Source organism: Paralichthys olivaceus, chromosome 13 (assembly GCF_024713975.1).
Source record: "Paralichthys olivaceus isolate ysfri-2021 chromosome 13, ASM2471397v2, whole genome shotgun sequence".
In the NCBI taxonomy this organism is placed as follows: domain Eukaryota; kingdom Metazoa; phylum Chordata; class Actinopteri; order Pleuronectiformes; family Paralichthyidae; genus Paralichthys; species Paralichthys olivaceus.
Window position 1 is genome coordinate 11,737,557 of NC_091105.1, and position 20,893 is coordinate 11,758,449.

General features: G+C 41.0%; 2 protein-coding genes across 8 annotated transcripts in view; one reads left to right on the forward strand and one right to left on the reverse strand.

The window, feature by feature from the left end:
• fhod3b (formin homology 2 domain containing 3b) overlaps nucleotides 1-11,410 on the reverse strand; it is an 87,189-nt gene extending 75,779 nt beyond the window's left edge. For 3 of the 6 annotated variants that reach the window (XM_069536986.1, XM_069536984.1, XM_069536985.1), the window contains exons 1-2: nucleotides 10,929-11,409; nucleotides 2,402-2,508 (exon numbers count right to left, since the gene is read on the reverse strand). In XM_069536986.1, the coding sequence (XP_069393087.1) occupies nucleotides 2,402-2,508; nucleotides 10,929-11,093 (272 nt within the window). In that variant the 5' untranslated portion in view covers nucleotides 11,094-11,409. Of the gene's footprint in view, nucleotides 1-2,401; nucleotides 2,509-10,928 lie in introns of all 6 variants that reach the window. The other 3 variants (XM_069536983.1, XM_020092842.2, XM_069536987.1) reach the window with 3 other exon arrangements.
• On the forward strand, nucleotides 11,321-20,796 carry LOC109633026 (sodium-dependent neutral amino acid transporter B(0)AT1-like). 2 transcript variants are annotated; one of them, XM_069536991.1, is made up of 13 exons: nucleotides 11,321-11,434; nucleotides 12,769-12,986; nucleotides 13,427-13,567; nucleotides 15,739-15,876; nucleotides 15,965-16,146; nucleotides 16,268-16,378; nucleotides 17,049-17,161; nucleotides 17,253-17,381; nucleotides 17,487-17,643; nucleotides 17,754-17,958; nucleotides 18,036-18,195; nucleotides 18,482-18,644; nucleotides 18,743-20,796. In XM_069536991.1, the coding sequence occupies exons 2-13, from the start codon at nucleotides 12,788-12,790 to the stop codon at nucleotides 18,944-18,946; spliced, it is 1,902 nt and encodes a 633-aa protein (XP_069393092.1). In that variant the 5' UTR covers nucleotides 11,321-11,434; nucleotides 12,769-12,787; the 3' UTR covers nucleotides 18,947-20,796. The 2 variants fall into 2 exon arrangements, with proteins under 2 accessions (XP_069393092.1, XP_069393090.1); XM_069536989.1 differs by lacking the exon at nucleotides 11,321-11,434 and having other exon boundaries at nucleotides 11,618-12,986.
• The last annotated feature ends 97 nt before the right edge of the window (nucleotides 20,797-20,893 follow it).

Consider the following 20,893-nt stretch of genomic DNA (forward strand, 5'->3'; position numbering starts at 1 on the left):
GCTCGGCTTCATAACACGGTGTGGAAGTGATTAGGGCCCTTAAGCTCCCGTGACATGGATATCTCCAGGCTCTGCAGTGCTCTGTCAGAGGATCATACTTTAATCTGATTGTAAAGACACTATATGACACAGGCGCCTCAGGAATGTAACCTGTCATTAATATTAATTACAGTTGGATTCAGTGTCCAATGATCGGGAGAGTTCAGCTGCTCAGGCAGAAGACGAATATGGTACAATTCTCCTGCCAAGAAGTAGGTGGCTGCGCTCAAAATCGTGAAAATTTCAAAAATAATGAAAGCACCATTTTGAAGCTTGTTATCTGAACTTAGTGGAGGGTTGTTACTTTGACATCATGCTGTAAAAATCATGAAAAGAATACTGGAAAAACACAACTTCTTAATGTTTTGGAGTTGGAGACTGCTGTTGACAGATCTTATGCAGTGAAAGTGGGAGAGAAAACAAAATTAAATGCAACAAGTAGAGGTGAAATGCCTCAGCAGAAATTTTATTAGCTCGATAATCATCAAATCGACAACACCAAGCAATGTGGGATGCAATCCTGGGCACATCAGCACCATAAAAAGTCAGCAAGCAGAACTACCCTATTTTTAAAAAATAATTGGCTAACCACCTTCACCCCCAGCCTCCTCCTCAGACAACACTGTGTGGGTTTAATGACACACATCCATACCACCCCGTGCCAGCTGGCACGACACGCGCCCTGGCAGGCTCGCTCTTCGACAAGCGAAGAAGTGGACCACTTTAACCTCACAGCTCTCAATAGCCTCCCATAAGCTCCTAACAATTTCAGATGGAACTGGGAAAGGACGGCTCTCTCGACGTCCAATAGAAACACCACGCCAGAGAGCGAGCTTATGAATTCCAAGTTAGACAAATAAATCCATACAAGTTTGTGGTCCAGCCAACCAGGAACTCTCATGCCAACCTTTGGTTTGTGATCGTCTTAAGTGGGCAGCACATGAATGATATATCAACATCGTCCACAGTACATGAAAAAACATATGGAGTCAATAAAGTGACTGGCCAAGGAAAGTGTATGAAACTGAAATGAAACTAACACAATTATAAACCTTTCTCTTCTTCATCCAGGTCTGGGGTTGTGACGAGACAAAGCCTCATATTACGGGGAAACAACAGAGTTAAATTAAAAGCTGAGAGACGTATGGTGTAGTGCGTACGTGCAACTGTAGCTCAGCCACTTCTAATGAAAGCACTGAGGTAACATTCAATAGAGATGAGGGAGATTACTCATGAGACGTGGCTACACTTAGTATATCATATCATAAGTGGTTTAGATGACATCACTGCTGCTACTCTGCATGGTTGGCCAGGTACAGTGCACGAGTGGATGGGAAACACAGAGGCATTTAGTTTATTACGAAAAAGGGCATGAATAAAACCATAGGACTGATAAAATCATCGAACATCAACATTTTATTTGACGTGTACTTTTAGGTTTGATTCATGTCCCATCCACTAACATGGAGAAGGCAGGATTTATGGTCTTTATTTAGCCACCAGGTGGTAATCATCGGCTATGACAAAAACATACCAAACTCTGAGTTCATGCTTCACGACCACATCAACGTCACATGCCAGGACGGATGTATAAAAATGCAACACGTGCTTCTACTGACTTGTATGATCTTTCCTTGTTCAGTGACATTGTTGTTGGGACACTTGTTGTTGGGTTGACACTGATTCACTGTAAAATTTCAAGGATTTTAAAATGGAGATTTCCTACATTGGGGTAAAGCTAGTCCCCTCAGCTCTTCCACAGACCAACCACCTCCTGTGAGAAGCTTTTATGCAGTAGAGCTCAATCTGCTGTGGCCCGGAAAGGGGATTATTTCACTAAATCATCCTGGAATGAAATGGGTATCATTATGATTCCAATCGCTGTAATAGAATCAAATTAGGCAAAGCAAATAAAGCAAGCAGGAAATGAATACATACCCCATGGCCAAAGATTTAAAGACTATCTTTTCCTTCTTGACTTGCCTGAATTTGTCTTTCTCCAAAAATCACATTGTTCTGATTATGTCCGACTGTTAAAAGCAGAAGAAATATTTTGAGTATTTATAAAAGCCTGATTGTTCTAACCATAAGTTTTCTAATCATTTACTCATTTGACCACAACAATGTGAATAATCTATTCCTGGCCAATCAGAGACAACCGAGTATCCACCTGCCGGTCCGTCATGTGTTTTCAATCCAAGCTGTTCTGCCTCCAGTCTCAACTATACCTTTTGAAGTGATGGAATTTCATGACCAAATTTCTTTTAATATAAAGTGTCTAATTTTAGTTGTTTTTTAAGATTAGAGCAGAGTTGGATAATGCTTTGAAATGGAAAAAAGAGAGAGACAGAAGTGACCTTACCCTCCTTCCTCCTGAAATCCCTCCAGTTCATCCCTCTGCTCTGCAAGGGTAGACTCCAAGTCCAGGTAGCTTCCATTATGGGACAGCTGAAGGGCACAGTCATCAGGCTAAACAGCGAGAAGACACAGTTACACATTGATTAGTCTTCAGTGCATTAAAGTGGAAAGACAATGCTTGAAAAGTAAATAAGTAGAAGGTGATTCCTTTATGTATCATTGCCTAAATGCAGTGTGTTGAGCTTTAGTCTGCACTGGACCATTGGGTGTTCTCTCTTCTATCAGCTCCTGTCAGCACTCTGGAATGACGAGCTGTGCAGGGTTGGAGAGGAGTCAAGCAGATCTGGAGCAGCATTGAGAGTCTGGTGCCTCTCGTCTCCCTGCACTCCTTGTCTGATAAACTATCATCACACGTGAAGATTTTTCAGAGGAGCTATGATTTGTCTGGGCTTGACTGGCTGTCATCGGCCGTCTCCGGTCAAGGAGATGAAGAATGAGCCTGTCTCGTCACGTGTGTCTGCCTGACCTCCAAATTGGAGATATTAACCAATTTATATCCCGGGGTTGTCAGCTCTGCAGGACAGCGGCTCCGACAGTGGAGGAGTGGACAGGGAAAACAAAATACCATCACAGTAGGGCAAAAATATGACTTAAGTTGAGGGAGCACTCCATCAACAGTCAGGGTGTGTAAAACGACAGCATATGACTGTCACTGAACCCCTTGAATTTGTCTGTTCTCATCAGTCCCACTCTGATGACTTTGTGGGGCATCAAAGCTTGTGATACACCTGGATTAATTAGCATTAGCATTAGACTTTTTATTTCTCTGTAAAGAACATAAGCAAACATATATGTAACATGCAAAAACCATGTGTTTTTTTAATCAGACCAGTTACTGCCATGTAGTTCAATTTCCTCCCACATACGATAGTAACTTAATTGAACCTGAAGGAAAAAAAGCTGGAAAACACATTATGGGTCAGAGGGCTTTGATGTGTTCAGCCACTCTGTTTGTGTTACTGCACTACACCACTTAAAGACTGCATGTGTCATATTTGAGAAGTGAAACAAAACATGTGGTTAGTTAGGATAACCTGTTTTTATGACCTGCGGAAAATGTCCTGACAATTGGGTCCGGACATAATCCAGACTTTACTCTTCACATATGAACAACGCATTAGGAGATTGTTTGGGTCAGACATGCTCACAGCAACTGGAAAATCTCCAGAGCATTCAGGTGAGGGGTGACGCCTGGGTAGAGCAAGCAGGAGGCAGGGCTTCAACATTGGCGTCGTCCCTTATAACCCAAAGCTCTCAAATACATTTATCTTTCCATGTTGACATCCTCATCAGCATCTTCTACATGTTTGGAACATCTTTTTCATCCTGATATATTTATATTCTTTTTATCTTTTTTTTCAGTTTTTGTGTCGGTCGCTTGTAAGAAATGCCCCAGATCGTTATGGGTGATTATCCGGAGTTCAGTGCATGTCTGAAGGCAGCTTACGACTCTGTGACATCTTGTTTACTTTCCATGCTAAACCAGAAGTTTGCTGGTGATATAATAGTTGGACAGATTATAGGATTGCGTATCTTCATTAGAGGACACAAGAGATGAGCAAAGCATGAGGCTGATCCAGTAGGCAAGAACTTCAATTGCTCAAGTAATCCTATTGTTTCTAAGACAGTGACAGGACTTATTTAAAGGTTGTTGTTTATGCTCTTACAGTAAGGCAGACTGAGAGATAGGAAGAGACAAAGATAGAGAGAAAGTGAGACAGGTAGACAGAGCAGAAGCCAAAGAAACAAAGCTTTACTGTACAGAGGCAGATGGGGGGAGGCAAGTGCTTCTCCAGATTACAGGACAGATTTTAGACTGACAGGAAATCCAGGCATAGGAGCCAAAGTTAGGCCCACTATTTTTATGCCTATATGGACTGACATGCCTTTGAAAATAATGGGTGTGACAGTAATATGAAATGTAGCGTGACGGAGGAGACATGCTAAATCATATACGTTGACCAGTTGCTTGGCCCTGCATAACCTGGGAGACACTCAACCAAGGAAAACTTTTTAAACCAAGGAAAACTTTTTAAACCACGGAAAACTTGTCAGTTTAGTACAACCAGGAGTTCTCCTAATGTCTGAATCAAAAATCCACTTTGTCAATTTAAATTAAACCCTCTTGTTTGTCTTGTTTGTTGTTCTCTGTGCATCACTGCTTATTCTAAGTCTCCACTAGCTTCTTCTTCTTCTTCTGTTTACTCAAAATAAAATGCTTGTGGCAGAAATAAAATCACTTACAATCCAGTATCCAAGTATTTTGCAAGTGTAAAAGCTTTCAAACCTGTCAATTTATGAATTGTAATCTGATTTAATATCTTAGTTAAAGTTGCTATTTTTACTATATGCACATTCAATTAAAAGTATTTTTTGAAATTCCTTGGATAAAAGGAAGAGGAAAAATGTTTGTACTTCTCAAGCTTCACGCTCTGTGTCACAACCTGAAATAGACAAAACATTGGGCAGAATTTGCAGCTGTAACCAGTAATTAGCAAGCTGTGGAACCAAGAAATGCATTTCTCCACACAGGGTTTTAACTCACAGACCAAAAGCACGAAAGGACAGAAAAATCTATGTGAACTACGCAGGTCTGTCCATTAATCAAATCCCATCTGTTTAACTATCGACTGAGCTGTGCATTCATCCATCCTTTAACTTGTGTCACTTTAGGTTCTCATTATATAAGCAACCTGGATTACTGATTGCAGGTCATGCCATGTACAACCAGGTCAGGTTGATACGCATAAATGGTCTTTAATCCAGGAACAGTACTAAGAGATTACAAGCAGCAGAGGCTTCCTTAGCTGTCCCTGCACCCAGGACGTGAACCCACGGTGGCCCTGTGATGGCCAAGTCCAGAAGTAACCACAAGTGCTCTGCTCACACACTGAGGTCTGGCCTCTCCCTTCAACCACCATACTGTGGTCCACTGACCGGGGAGGCAGTTAAGGCAGAAAGGACTAAAAATAAACACCATGCAATTTCCATTTTAAAACTGCTATCTCACTTCAAATGTCTTTGTCTTCCACAAGGGAACACAGATTTGTGAAAGCATATATATTGTGTGCAACTTCTAGATTTGAAACTCATAATAACGAAATAATAACAACAACACTGGATTGTGCATATTTAAAAAAAATATTAACTATGTGTTTCTGTGACGTTAAATCACAAAGAGTGGTTAAAGAGTGATACAGGTGAGCGTAGTATTTGTGATGTTTCTCTGAAGAAAAGTGATTTAAAAAGCATTAAAACAAACTTGATGCATGAATGAGAAACCGCAACAGTAATCTAAACTTCCTGTGAATCATTCAGAAGATGAGTCTGTCCACAGATGCAGCATTCTTCTGCAAAGAAAACCCTCTGAAACACAGAGTCCAGCAAAACCTCAGTTCTGCATAACAATGTGTAAAGGAATTCAAAGGAGCTTGGACAGGCATAAAGGAAAAACCTGTATTTTACAGCATTTAACATAACTTCTCAAAATGAAACTCTGTAATTTCTCAAGAAAGAAGCAAAAAAATGCAGGAAAACAACTGGGCTGAAATTGAAATTGGTAAAGTGAGAGTCCATTCTCCAAGGTCACATTTTCCCATTTTGCTTTGCAAACTGATGCAGGGCCTCAAGGCCACAGAGACGCAGACTGAGCAAAGCAGAGAGGAAAGCACAAGCAGGACGAGGGGTCTATTGATGTGTGTGGAGAAAAACTGCAGACTTGGACTTACTCCAACAGATCTTGAACAGCATGCACATTTCGTCATCTGACAAGGACGATGTAATATTCATGACAAAGTCATATAGCTGAGTGAGGTAGTGAGTGATTAATAGCACTTTCTACCAACAATAACAACAGTAAAGCTTGTTTAAAGATGCGATGCTGCAGCTATACTGAAAATGATGTGTTTTGAAGGTCATCACCCCCCCCAGAGATGAAAAACTCAAAGTAGGTGTAAAATGTGCTGACAAACAAGCATGTTGTGTCACAGTTAAACTCCACATACAAAGCTTTTGATGCATAACACTAACAGAGTTGATACTAATTGATGTTTGAGTTGGTGAAGTAGCACAGTCACTGTGCCATTCTTTGTACAACATAATCCAGCACTCACAAAGAGTCAAAAATATCCACACAAACACCCACACACAATGGTTTGTGCAGCCATCCCTAATAGGACCTTGCAGTCACTTCATTGCAGCCAAACCAAAACCTTGTCCCTTACCTCAATCAATCTAATTCATGCCTAACTCTAACCTTAACTGCACCACAATTCACATCTTAACCCTAACCTTCACCAGGACCTCAGAAATTGCCTCATTAATGATGCCACCCACAAGCTGTCCCTTTATGCCGACGATCTGTTATTATATGTGTCTAACCCAGCCTCATCCATCCCTGTTATCTCAGACATTTTAACCCAATTTGGCAGATACTCTGGTTACAAGTTAAATTTTAATAAAAGTGAACTTCTTCCTATAAACGAGCTATCTAAGAAGATGCCGCCATCCTCCTTCCCATTTAGAGTTGTTTCAGAGGGGTTTCGATATCTTGGCATATTTGTGACTGCATCTTTCAGGGACCTTTTTAATAAAAATTTCCGCCCTCTCATTGACAAGTGTAAGCTTGATCTGACTCGCTGGTCCTCCCTCCCTCTCTCCCTAACTGGCAGAGTTAACCTGGTTAAGATGGTGATTCTCCCCAAATTTCTTTATTTGTTCCAACACATTCCGATTTTTATTAGACGGTCCTTCTTTCAGCAACTGGACCGGACGATATCGTCGTTTCTGTGGTTGAATAAGCCGCCCCGCATTAGAAAAGCTGTTCTACAGCTCCCCAAAAAGCAGGGCGGTCTCGCACTACCCAATCCTATCCAATACTATTGGGCATGTAATATTAACAAAATCGGTCATTGGCTGGACAGAGGAGCCGACGCAGGCCCATCATGGGTTCTGACAGAACTACGGTCCTCAAAATTTTCCTTACCGTCCCTCCTTACCGCGCGGCTCCCCCTCAAGATCCACAACGTCTCACAGAACCCTGTTGTTACTAACTCGCTGAAAATCTGGAATCAATTTCGTAAACATTATGGCTTGAATGAACCCTCAACTTTGGCCCCGGTTGTTAAAAACCATCTATTCCCTCCCTCCTCATCTGACCCCACCTTTACTATCTGGCGAGACAAAGGTTTATTATATGTCAAAGACCTCTACAAGGAAAATAAATTTACTGATTTTACAGAGCTCGCAGCCAGGTTTGAATTACCTAACTCTCACTTTTTTCGTTACCTTCAAGTCAGGCACTTTGTCCAAACTGCTTATCCACACTTCCCTAACCACCCGCCCGGGTCTCTGAGTGACTCCTTGCTCGCCCTCGATCCTTCTCAAAAGCGCTCCATCTCTGTGATTTACAATTCCATTGACTCCCTCAACCCTGACCAAACAACTCGCCTGAAGCAGACCTGGGAGCAGGAGATGGGAGTTCCAGTTTCAGACGACCAATGGGTCCAAATCCTTGAGCTGGTTCACACGTCCTCTATATGTGCCAGGCACAGCTTATTACAATGTAAGGTTCTTTTCAGAGTGCACTACACAAACGTCCGATTGGCGAAGATTTACCCGGGCACCAATGACAGTTGTAATAGATGTAAGCAGTCGCCTGCTAATCACACACATATGTTTTGGTCCTGTTCGAACCTCACCAGCTTTTGGTACCAAATTTTTGATACACTTGCAACTGTACTTGAAGTAGATCTTAACCCCGAGCCTTACACGGCCCTGTTTGGCCTGCCCCCACCTATGACACTTTGTCTCCCTGCATCGAAACGCCGGGTACTGGCCTTCACTACTCTATTGGCCAGACGCCTTATTTTGCTTAAATGGAAACAAGTTACTCCACCTTCACACAATAGCTGGCTTAGGGAGGTCCTCACACATATCAAACTCGAGAAGATTCGATCCTCGTTGGCGGGTTCTGATACTGCTTTTAACAAAACCTGGCAGCCTTTCCTAGAGTACTTAAACAGATCCACTATTCACCCAGAAAGCGACTAGATGCCCCCCCCCCCCCCCCCCCCCTTTCCTATCTTTTATTTTTATTTATTTATTTTTTTTATTATTTTTTTTTTGTTTTGGTAATATAAAGTATGTATGGTCTAATTATGCAATTAGTTAACTTTTCCTTTGTTTTGTTTTTGGTCAGTGGGTGGGAAGGGTTAAGGGTTAAATGTGGTTCATAGAAGCCATTTTGGCTCAGCTCAATCACATTGTTGTTATCACCATACATCGTGTAGGGCATCCTACCACTATTGTCTACTGCTAAGAATTTCTGCATATATATACTGCATATACTGTATGTGTGATTTATTGCTGTAAATGAACGAAAAAACGAATAAAAAGATGTGAAAAAAAAAAAAAAGAAATTGCCTCATTAACACTGGGCTTTGGTCTCCATGTGGTCTACTGGTCCTGACAAGGTCAGTGTTTATGCTGGAAAAGGTCCTCAGGAAGTGACAAAAACAAGTACACACACACACGCACACACTTCCCTCTTGAGACTGCAGACTGCAGACTGAACTGACAGCACCAGCCCAGGGACAGCATATGCTAGCTGTTTTGACTCCCTCGGCACCATGTGTTAGCAGTGTGCTATTTATACCGGATTGACTTGCACCATAGAGACGGAGCTCAAAGACAACAGGTTTGTTGTCAGAGGTCTTTTCACTTTGACACCAAACGCACAAACGTCTGAGGGTGTCAATCGGAGAACTCATTGCTCAAATGTGGCGACACAGTCTCGTCATCCACCTGTTATTTTTATTTTTGAAAAACACAAGCTGCTCTTCAAGTTAATGCAAACCAATAAAGCCCATGAGACCAGATCTCCCTCACCAGGCACTGAGCCCACCACTGGTTCTCCCTCTCTGTCTAGTTTTGCGGTCCAGCTGGCCTTCTGCTAAACTGAGACATGACGACTGCTCAAAGTACATCTGATCTTTGTTTGTGTTTTTAATTCCATCCCGCTTCCCTCTCCTCGCTCAAACAGCATTCCCATCCCATCCTGCCGGTCCGGCTGAGTGGCCTGCTCTACCAGAGCCAGGCTTGTGGTGATCCACAGCATCCTAAGGAATCCATGACTTATCTTACCCACTCTATACTCCAACAAGATGCCCCTGATCAGACAGAGTGAAGAAAGACCCAAATTAACTTTCTATTTACTCAACTTCCTGACCAGACCAAGATGAATGCTCAATAAAAGACTTAACCTCATATGCTATGGCCCCTCTGCTTTGTTTAAATTAAAGGACAGTAGATGAGGCCTTATGAAAATGTGTTTGGAATTGATACTTTCTCAAGATAAGCCATCAGAGGCTCTAGGTGAAGAAAAATAGAATACAATATTTGTCACTGGGTTTCTTTGGGGAAACTTAAACACAGCAATTACACCATACCAAAGAGGAACATTCAGTTATTTTGAGCGTCTACAAATTGGCCATGCAGTTGTGGATCTTGGGAAGGACAAAAACAATGTGTAAAGTTTCACCTTCTCAAAGATTTAGGAATAAATGAAGCCTGACGTGATAGTGCTGATTAAACATAACAAAATAGGAAATGCTTTCTGCTTTTGCGATGGAAAACGTTGATATGCTGAAAATACATGATGTCAAAATACAATGTAATGGCAACATATGCAAAGAAAGTTTAGACACATGATTCAGAGGTTGTTATGGGATCAGATGGGTTCTAGAACAAATCCCCAGATCTAGGTCAATCCAGGTCAGAAATTACCCTCATCCATCCCTCAACAACTGACCAACTGGCCATTTGACCCCATGCACTCTGACTGGGGTTGTGTCGTGACAGCAGCAGAAGTGGTTCCTTACATAGACTTCAGTCTGCCCATTCATGATTAGCACAATTGCAAAGTAGAACATAGTGAACATAATAAGAATTTAATTTAAGTTTGAAGGGGTATTCAGCTTTTTAGTGAAGCCAACTAATCATTATTAATATATTCAGTGTTCTGTTTCCTTGGTTCTTTATTTTCTCTCACACACAAAAACTTTTCCAGGTTTTGAAAGGTCTCATAGTCTGGATAATGAATAGTGAGAAGTTTCAGCTGAAAGGGGATTAGTGTTGTGGTTAAGGTAAACATTAACAGATGCCTGCCTCCCCCAAGACAAATAATGGATGTCTTTTCAACTCCAATATAATTTAAAGCCACAAATTATTCATATTATTATTAACATAATGTCATATCATGGGCCTGTCCTGTACTGACAGTACATGCAATAACTTATTTGTATATTGAGGCTGCATCAGCATCACAGTCATTTACTCTACCAATGGTCCATTCGGTTTGTTTGGTGGTAACCTCAACATGTTCAGGCTAATTATTAATTTTACAGGTGATATCTTTTGTTCCTTTAAAGACAAATGAACATAATCATGAGAGTGAAAAGTAAAGTGCATACCTTCTGTGGGGCTTTCAGCAGCCTGTGGACTCCAGCAATCTGATTGATCAGAGGAATATCTTCCCTGAAAGTGTACAGAGGTGGTCTGGTGGGCTCGGGGAAATTGGTGCTGTTGAATGGATCAGTATCATCTAAGAACTGTACCCTGCACATGAACGTAGCCATGATGTATCCATGCACAGGCGTTTTGGAGATGATCAGAATAAATGGATGACCGCAGCCTGTGACAGACAGCCCTCCCCGGCCAGCGGATGCCGGCAGGTCTCCTGCAGTAGCGAAACCCTGCAGCCTCTTGTTATCCTTGGACCTTCTCCATTCGCGTCACGCAGCGCAGAGGACTCGGGACAGTGCGCACTGAAGTAACATCCAGGGAAACCTCCGTGAGAGACGTAGTCAGTCAGGGCGCTGCGGGAGTGTGCGGGGCGGCGGTGTCCAAGGGCATTGCGGGCGGTGCTGAGGCAGACTGCGGACGGGACTGCAACACTTGGCGCCCTGTGACAGCGATGGTGAGCAGCTCCCTCCTCCAGAGAACTGTGCCAGAGCTCTGCAGGGCCAGCTACTGATACAACAATGTCGACCTCCAGTGGTCAAAGAGAAGCAGTACAGAGCGCACACTGCACTGAAGCAAGCAGAGAGCGGTCAACGAAGGATGCGTGGAGAGATACATACGGTGGCCCGGAGAGCTCAACGATCTGCAAATAAAAAAAACAAAGGGAAATAGACAAAAAAATTGAGAAAAAAACTTCATCAATTCGACAACACACGCGCTGCAAAAAGTCACAACACGTGCAAATACAGAAGCTCTGCAAATTGGGAGAACAGAAATGTTTCCACCGGACACAAAAAAGAACCCGGCTGTAGTTCAATGCTTTGTGAAGTTCCATCACCACTGAGGAGTAGCAGCCTTTAAAAACATTACAAACTTCACAACTTTTTGCAGCGCATGTGTCATCAAATTAATTTGTTAAGTGTTTTTTCGTTCTTAATTTGCAGCGTGTTGAGCTCTCTGAGCCACCGCAGATACAGTGGATGTTAGATAGATACAGTGGATGTTAGATAGATACAGTGGGTGTTAGATAATAGATATTAGACAAATACAGACGCTAGAGAGTAGATACATAGCTGAAAAAACAGATGACTACGGTGGCCCTGAAGTACAAATCACAAAGGCAAATGGGAAAACACAACAATGTGGAGGTACAGTTAAAAGCATTGCTTTTCTGCTTTTGTCAGCAGAAATAACAGACTACGCAGGAAATGTATGATGTCAAGATACAACGTTATGGAAATATAATGCAATCACAGTTTGGACAAACTTGAATTCACAAGTTGTGTTGAGATTTCATGGGTTCTAATACAAATCCCTAGATCTGTAAATCACAAAAAACTAAAAAACACAACAGCAAATAAAAAAACACAGCTGCAAATGAGAAAATTAGACAACAAATCAAAAACACGACAGCAACACAATAGATGATAGTCAGTTTTTTGATCTAGAGTGAACCTTGAACATGTCTGTTATATTTATTTACACCGACAGGAAGTAAAAATATTTTTGTCATTTGGATGAAGAGACTGATACAGGTATACAATAAATCCTTTAATAATCTGTTTTATCTCCAGTAAGAATCACAGGAACAGTGAACTCTGTAATACCACCCCTCCCTATCAGATAAGACACTGTTTGATTGCCATGTGTCCTGGCTCGGACACATTTAAAAGCCTGCTGATGCTCTCTGACAGCACAGTTGAGTCAGTCTATTACAGTGGTCCAGTACATCTCGCAGTGTGAGCAATACAATTTACATTTCAGCACATTATCACAAAAAAACAACTACAGGTCCAGTGTTTCCTCGATCATGAAGCTACAAATCCCCAATCCGGGCCTGGAGGAAAGGTTACTGTCCTACGAGCAGCTGGAAAAGCTGGAGGAGGAAGATGCTGGAGGCCGACCAAAATGGGAAAACAAGACGCAGTACATGCTGACCTGTGTGGGGTTTTGTGTGGGGCTCGGAAATGTCTGGCGCTTCCCCTATCTGTGTCAGAATCACGGAGGAGGTAAGTGATGCTTTCATAGTTTTATGCTATTTTTTTCAACAATATTGTTTGAGTAGATGTAAAAGAATTCATGCCTCATTAAGTCCAATTCAGGACAATCTGGAAGAGCATTAAGTTGCCAGCTTGTGAGAAAAATCATTTGCTGTGGGTTTTTTGTTTGATATTGCTTGTTCAATAGAGCTCCAAATATTTACTGGCAGGAAATCCTTGAAAAAGTGCTGCAAAAGCTTGAATGGATTGAATTGCATAATAACTCCACATGCAATCACTATGAATAATTAACAAGGTTTTGTAATGTATCTCTTACATCAGGAATACATTCTTACTCAGCTCTCTGATATTTTTTTCCAAGATTTAAAAAAAACAGATAATGATGTATTCGAAAGGTACAGAAATGTTTGAGTGTCACAATGCTAACATTTCCTTGGTTTCTCCTCCAGGTGCATTTATGATACCGTTTCTGATCCTACTGGTCCTTGAAGGAATCCCACTTCTGCTTCTCGAGTTCGCCATCGGTCAGCGTATAAAAAGAGGGAACTTGCAGTTGTGGGCTACAATTCATCCTTATTTAGTTGGTATTGGTAAGCGACATTTTGCATGATGATTACTACAAGTAGAAAGAAGCCATTAAAAACTAGAATGGCACTCAGTGGGGTACTATCCACCAAGGCCCAATAATGGGACTCATTCAAAAACAGTGCACACACATAAAAGTGGCTTAAACTGTGTGTACTAACTTTTGATGATCAAAACTGGGATTCATCAATATGTAATTGGCACTAAGGAGCTGGTTCACCAGTTGCGGTGCCATCAGGGGGGGTGGAACCTATTCTGAAACTAGTACATTCCCATTGCTACTATCCCAATATGCATAGAGATGTGGATAAATGGTGTCAGAACTGCTGAAGATGTGTCTTGGCTAAAGCTGTATAGCAAAGATTAAACCTTATATGGGCAGTCTGCAGGCTTCTCGCCCGCATGAGCTCTTGGCAATAGACTTCACTGTCTTAGAACCAGCCTCAAATTTCAGAGAGAATGTATTGCTCCTGAGAGATGTGTTTTCTAAATATACCCAGGCCATTCCCACCAAGGATCAGAGTGCCAGTTATACAAGGTCTATAAAGTTAGAAAAAATCCAACAACTCCTTAGCAACCTCATGGCAATGACCAGTGTGAACTACCCCCGGACCAGAAGAGATATTTGCCATGTCACCTTGGACTTGCATGACTCTGTTTGGGTGGGAGCCTCGCTTGCCTGTAGATTCTTTGTAAAGGGCAGAGGCATAAGAGGGGGAAGAGGGCCAGGGGCAGGACTGGATGCAGGAGCACCAAGAGTCACTCGAGGAGGCCATGTACGCCAGTGGTTGGCTGTGAGGAGGCAGTACTTGGACCAGAAGCAGGAGCCCTGAGTCAAAGATCCTTCCTTAAATGAGGGAGACCTTGTTTATGTCAGCAATCATGGGTTGAAGTGTTGCAATAAGATTCAGCATGCGTTGGACCCGATCCCCTACCAGGTGGTACTGTAGCCCCCGGACCGTGGTGTCATTTATTCTATCACTCTGGTAGTACAGGGTGGGTTGGTAAGGCAAGTGCATTGAACTGAGTTAAGAGAATTGCCTGCAGGTGGACTGAGGTCAGATGCCGGCCAGGATTCGGTAGAAGAACAGGTGGAGAGGGGAGATATTGGGAAAGCGTTTAACATCCAAAAAGTGCTGTTGGTGGGGTCTGACTGTGAGGAGTCGATGTCAGGAGCTGAGGTGTTTGTGGGAGAAGAGGAGGAGGACATAGAGACAGAAGAGCCCTTAGGGGTGATGTGGGGCCTTCGTAGGTCTACTAGGAGTACTGCAGGAAAACATACCAATCTGTCTCGACTGCCACGATCAGTAATTTAGGAATCAATATCATGAATTGTTATTCTACTTACTGTATTATTCTTTGGGGGGTTACTGATGTAAGGATTTAGTCAATTTTATTGTTGTCTAGAACTAGTACATCATCAGAGCGCCGATGAAGCATCAAGAGAGGAGAGGAACAACTGACATGCTTCCCCGCTGGGTGGAAAGCGGCCAATAGTCGCCATAACAGGGCAGGGGGACCATTTTCTGCTCTTGCTGTAGGACATTTTTTTGTTTGTCTGTTTTTGTTTGTTTAGTCCACCCTGGCAAGTGAGCCGGTAACGGGCAGTAAAAAGGTGGGGATTGCTCTTGGAGCGGATTAATTTTCTTTCCTTTGTTTTTTTGTTTTCCTGCTTCCACTGCTGAGCTGTGCGTGGGTCAAGTCTCAGCTGGGCAGTCGGGGTGGGCCTGGAGTGTGGAGGGGTTCTACAGGAATGTTGGGTTCAAAAGGTTTGCCATGAAATGATTACACGTGCGACCTTTAAATGTGTTAATTCACTCAGTGTGCACCAGTGTGCTGTGTAGTGGCATTTAGCCCATGACCTGTTACTCCAAAGACTGAGATAAGACTCTGAGTAGGTGAAAGCAGGGCCAAATGATCTTTATATGTTTGTAACCAATGATAATATCATTGCTTATCAATCCCTTTGGCTTTTTGAGCCTTATTGCTTGTGCTAATCATGTGTAGTGGGTGTAACACACAGACATTTTATGGTTTCCTTTCTGACCCAAACCATATCCTGCCTCTAAATTTCTTGGTTACCGCTCTCGTAGATTTTTGTGTAATCCAGCTAACACAGACAGATAGACCAACGGAGATGAAACCATTGCAAAACAATTAAACCCTTCTTTTGCAGGAATTGCATCCATGTGTGTGTGTCTTACAATCTGTCTCTACTACAACACCATCCTTGCCTGGATTATGTGGTATTTCTTCAACTCATTCCAAGAGCCTCTGCCATGGAGTCAATGTCCCATGAATGCCAATTTAACAGGTTAGTGCTATACATCTGTACTTGTGCAGAAGGGTTAGAGAGTGTGGCTTTAGGCATGGTGTTACACACTGTTCTTAAATTCTGTCAGGATATATCCCAGAGTGTGGGAAGAGCTCCCCCGTGGATTATTTCTGGTACAGGGAGACCTTGAACACAACTCCTGGGATTGAGAACGACGGTGGGCTGCAGTGGTGGATATTGTTGTGCCATATTTGTGCATGGGCCATGCTCTATGTCTGCATCATTCATGGGATTGAGACCACAGGAAAGGTATGGATCAATGCTTACTGCAATGTCAAAGAAGAGATTTTTAAAAGATTCATATTTTTATAAGAATAAGATTTTTTATTTAGCTAAATAATAATTATGTAAATATCTCATTTTTCCCAAGGCTGTGTATGTGACTTCAACCCTTCCTTATGTGGTGTTGACAATCTTTCTGATCAGAGGACTGACTCTGAAAGGATCTTTGAATGGACTAAAGCTTCTCTTTACACCAGATGTAAGTTGTACTTTTATAATCCTAGTTCAATGCCTTTTGGGTTCATTGCTTGGCCTGTGTTAATCCTGTTTAGAGTTTGGTTTTCGGGCACATCATCCAAACAGCTTCACACTCAACACTGTACCAAGAAGTACTGTAATTGTTTTCATTTCCTTTCCTGCATAAAGAGTACTGGCCTGAGTTCTTTCTTCTCATCAATTAACATGTAGACACACGATATTTAAAGTGTCCTATAGTGAACTGGTCATCTCAAAAACTTCCCATAGTCACTATACTTGTCATGAACGTCACTTCTGTTGATGAGCCCTATCCGCAGCTGCTGCAGAGCGCTGTTCATATTTCGTTCTAGGCCCTTAACAATACACAAGGCTAATAGTGAAGCAGATAAGATGAATGGCTCTCAAGACATGTGAGCCACAGACAGACAGACACAGATTTCTGGAGTTAGTAGATATAAAACACTGGTCTCCCTTTAGATAACAAATCCGAATGAACTGAATATGCAGCATTCAAAAAGACCATGTTCTAAAGCTGTTTGGCAATTACAGGGGTATTTTATACAGTAGTATTTTTAACAGAGCTTATTATATATTTCTAAATGTACCTTACATTCTGTACAACGAGAGCTGCTATATGATGTCATATTTTCCTAACATACTACCTCTTCCAGGTTGCAGAGCTGGCAAAACCAACAACATGGCTTGATGCAGGTGCTCAGGTTTTCTATTCCTTCTGTATGGGTAGTGGTGGTCTCATTTCCTTCTCCAGCTACAACTCATTGCAGTAAGTTTATCATCTTGTTTAACTCTCTGTCATTTCAAGTTAAAGGTATATGTACTGTTCCTTGAATAAAAAGAATCCATCTCTCCTTTAGTAACAACTGTGAACAGGACACAATTATCATCGCCATCATCAATGGTTTCACCTGTGTCTTTTCTGCAACTGTCATTTACACCATTATCGGCTTCAGAGCAACAGAGAGATTCGACAGCTGTCTTTCTGGGTATGTTTCTGTCTTTTTTGCGTGATTATACATTATAGCAGCTAATATACAGTATTTTTTCTTCAGCAGTAAAATATCTTCTACCTCATGACTTTTGGGTTTCAGAAACATCCTAGAATTGCTAAATACATTTAATCTGGCTGAGGGCACTGTCACTGAAAGCAACTACAATGAGGCACTTCAACATTTCAATGAAACAAACCCTAGTGTTGTTCAAGAGATGGATCTAAAAACCTGCAATTTGGATAATTTTCTCAGTGAGGTAAGATTTTCTCAGAGCAGGTCGGAGTACAATTATTAATGCACGAGGACGGCAGCTTCAAATGATGCATGTAATGTTTTACTTTATCACAGTGTTGTGTTTCTGTCTAGGGAGTTGAAGGAACTGGTTTAGCCTTCATTGTGTTCACCGAGGCTATCACCAAGATGCCGGTCTCACCAGTGTGGGCCGTCCTTTTTTTCCTCATGCTCTTCTGCCTTGGTCTCTCTTCTATGTTTGGTACCATTGAAGGAGTTCTAGTGCCATTGCAAGATCTCAAAGTTTTCCCAAAGTCATGGCCAAAGGAGGCCATCACTGGTAAGTCTGCATCTTTTCTGTCATTCTCAATCAACAAGGCATTCTGGTACGTATGTCAATTTATTTCTCTCCTTCAGGTGTAACGTGCCTGATGTGCTGTCTGGTGGGTCTGATATTTATCCAAGGCTCAGGAAACTACTGGCTGTCACTCTTTGACTCTTACGGAGGATCCATCACCCTGCTAATTGTTGGCTTTTGTGAAATGTTCTCAGTGGTATACATATATGGAATAGATAGGTAATATTGAAATAGTAGTTTGAAAACTTTGTTTATATATCATGTACCAGGATGTGAACATTATAATAATAGGTCTAGTGATATAGCTGCACTACTGTTGCCTTTTTAGAATAGGAACAAATGTTTTTAAATTGAGATCTCAACTACTTCAGTGATGTTAAGTCTTTTTTACATAAACCTTGAGAATGATCATGAGCTTTGACTTAGTCATTGTCCCCTTTGTAAGGCGAAATGTTGTTTTGCATATTGTTGACAATGTCCCATGTGTGTCACTGTCCTCCTATAGGTTCAATGACGACATTGAGTTCATGATTGGACACAAACCCAACTTCTTCTGGCAGGCATCATGGAGAGTCATCAGTCCGCTCATCATGTTTTTCATCTTGGTCTTTTACTTCATCAATACAGTTTCTGAAATGCCCTCTTACAAAGTTTGGGATCCGGAATCTGTAAATATGAATTTTACTTTGAGATAATCTACCTAGCATAATGTATTGATTATTTGTTATGAGTTGATTTGTTAAAAATTCTCTGTCTGTCTTTGCAGGAGAAATTCCCGGTACTGGAGGACAAGCCATATCCAGTCTGGATCAATGTAATCATTTTTATTTTGGCAGGAATACCCAGTCTTGCTATACCTTTTGTAGCTGTCTGGAAATGTATCAGGACTAAGACAAAGAAAAGTGAACAGTCACACATCTTCGATATGTCAGATGAAATTGAAGCCACCATTGAACCAAAAAAATCTTAGTCTGATATACTTTAAAAAAAACTGAAGTGAAGTATATCATGATTTTATCCATGACATTTTTAAATAGAAGGCATAGCTTCAAAAAGGCAATATTGTATTGGCTATTATAATGGGTGGTATTATGTTGTATAGCCCTGTGTAACTTAGGACCCAATAATTCTGACTTAGACTTCATTAACTGTGTTTAATTATATTTAATGTTTAACTACACTAGAGGAATTGATAAATGATAAATCTAATGAACATAAGATGACATATGATCTGATAGCTACAGTCATGTAATCAAACAATTTGATTCTAAGACTGGAGGGAAGTTCTGCCTCAGAAGGAATCTGACTTGTAGCCATATAATAAAAAGATACACCTCTCTGTTGAACTGTTTCATATATTGATTCATCAATAATAATGGTGGAGGTAAGAACATTTTCTAATGCACTTTGCCATGTTGACACAAAAGTTGGACAGTCTGGCCAAAACGTGGCTTTTCACTTGGGCTGTGTTTCCGATGTGAGGAAACATTTTACGGTCATCAAAAGGCTCTCTCCACAAAATTAGCAACCATGGAAAATAAAACCTTTGAAAGAAGTTATATTTTATTATTTTTATGACAATAATAATTATGGCAATACAAAACAACATTCCTGTTGGAAAATGATTCATTCATATTCTACAGAATACGTTCTACTGCAACGTGAACCTTGTTTTTACATAGTTTTTTCTTCAGCCTTTATTTAACCATCATTGTCTGACTCAGTTAATAGTCTGACTCTATAAATTTCAATAGGTGGCATGATGTTAGAGACCATTCCAAAAGGCACATATAAAAAAGGACATTTTCTCCTTTAATATTGGAAGTGTTCAAACATTTCTAGCAAGTTACAGAAGTAAATAAATTCTGTGTAACATAAGAAAGTTGAAAAGAGCTACAGAATTAAGGGAACTTACTCAAAAAGAGGTCATTTAAGTAATAAAGAACACAAGTTTAACTCAACCAAACATAACCAAACTGACCTCCTCACAAATGACCCAGGCAGTTTATAAAGACATGGACTAGTCCTAGACAAACAAAGGGGGACTGTACTAACTACTAACATTAATTAACTAACAAACTCAAGATGTGCAAACATAAATTATTAAAAGAAAACTATATACAAAGACATTTTAGTGTTAAGCTAATAATAGAGACACCATAAAAAGAAAGGATTTGAGAAATCTTAAATCAAAGTCCCCCCCCTCTTTTCCAGGCTTCAGGCTTTTTACCAGAGGAGCTGAGTGAGACAAACAAAAAGGTAAGTGTTGGCAACAATCAAAAGACCATGTGACAGAATGGTAACTCAATTGATTGTGCAAAATTAGAAAACAAACTGAATAAAGAGTGTTACATTTGAAAATAAAGGACATAAAAAAGAAAAGAAAAGTTTTGTCATTTTTTGACAATGTTTGGGTTTAGAATGTGATGAAATCTAAATAAATACTAACACTGGTGGGCAGCTGCTGATGTGGCCGTCACACATCACACGGCTAAAGATAGGACTGAACAGATGTGACAGCCTGATTTTCATGCTGTATCTTATTTACCATGTGCAGGAAAGATGTTTGTAACTCACTGATAATTACACTGACAGTCAAACATAAACATTATTAACAATAATAATGTACAATTTCAATAGTTTAATTACACTCTACGTGTCTTAATCAGGAAATCCTCCTGTTTTGCTTTCTTTCCTTTGTTTTGAAGCTGCATCAGCATCACAGTCATTTACTCTACCAATGGTCCATTGGGTTTGTTTGGTGGAAATCTCAACATGTTCAGGCTAATTATTAATTTTACAGGTGATATCTTTTGTTCCTTTAAAGACAAATGAACATAATCATGAGAGTGAAAAGTAAAGTGCATACCTTCTGTGGGGCTTTCAGCAGCCTGTGAAATCCAGCAATCTGATTGAT

Coding starts and splice junctions, on each gene's coding strand:
- LOC109633026 (XM_069536991.1), top strand. CDS start 12,788: ATGAAGCTACAAATCCCCAATCCGGGCCTGGAGGAAAGGTTACTGTCC. Junction 12,987..13,426: donor GTGTCAGAATCACGGAGGAG/GTAAGTGATGCT, acceptor TTTCTCCTCCAG/GTGCATTTATGATACCGTTT. Junction 17,382..17,486: donor TTCGACAGCTGTCTTTCTGG/GTATGTTTCTGT, acceptor TTTGGGTTTCAG/AAACATCCTAGAATTGCTAA.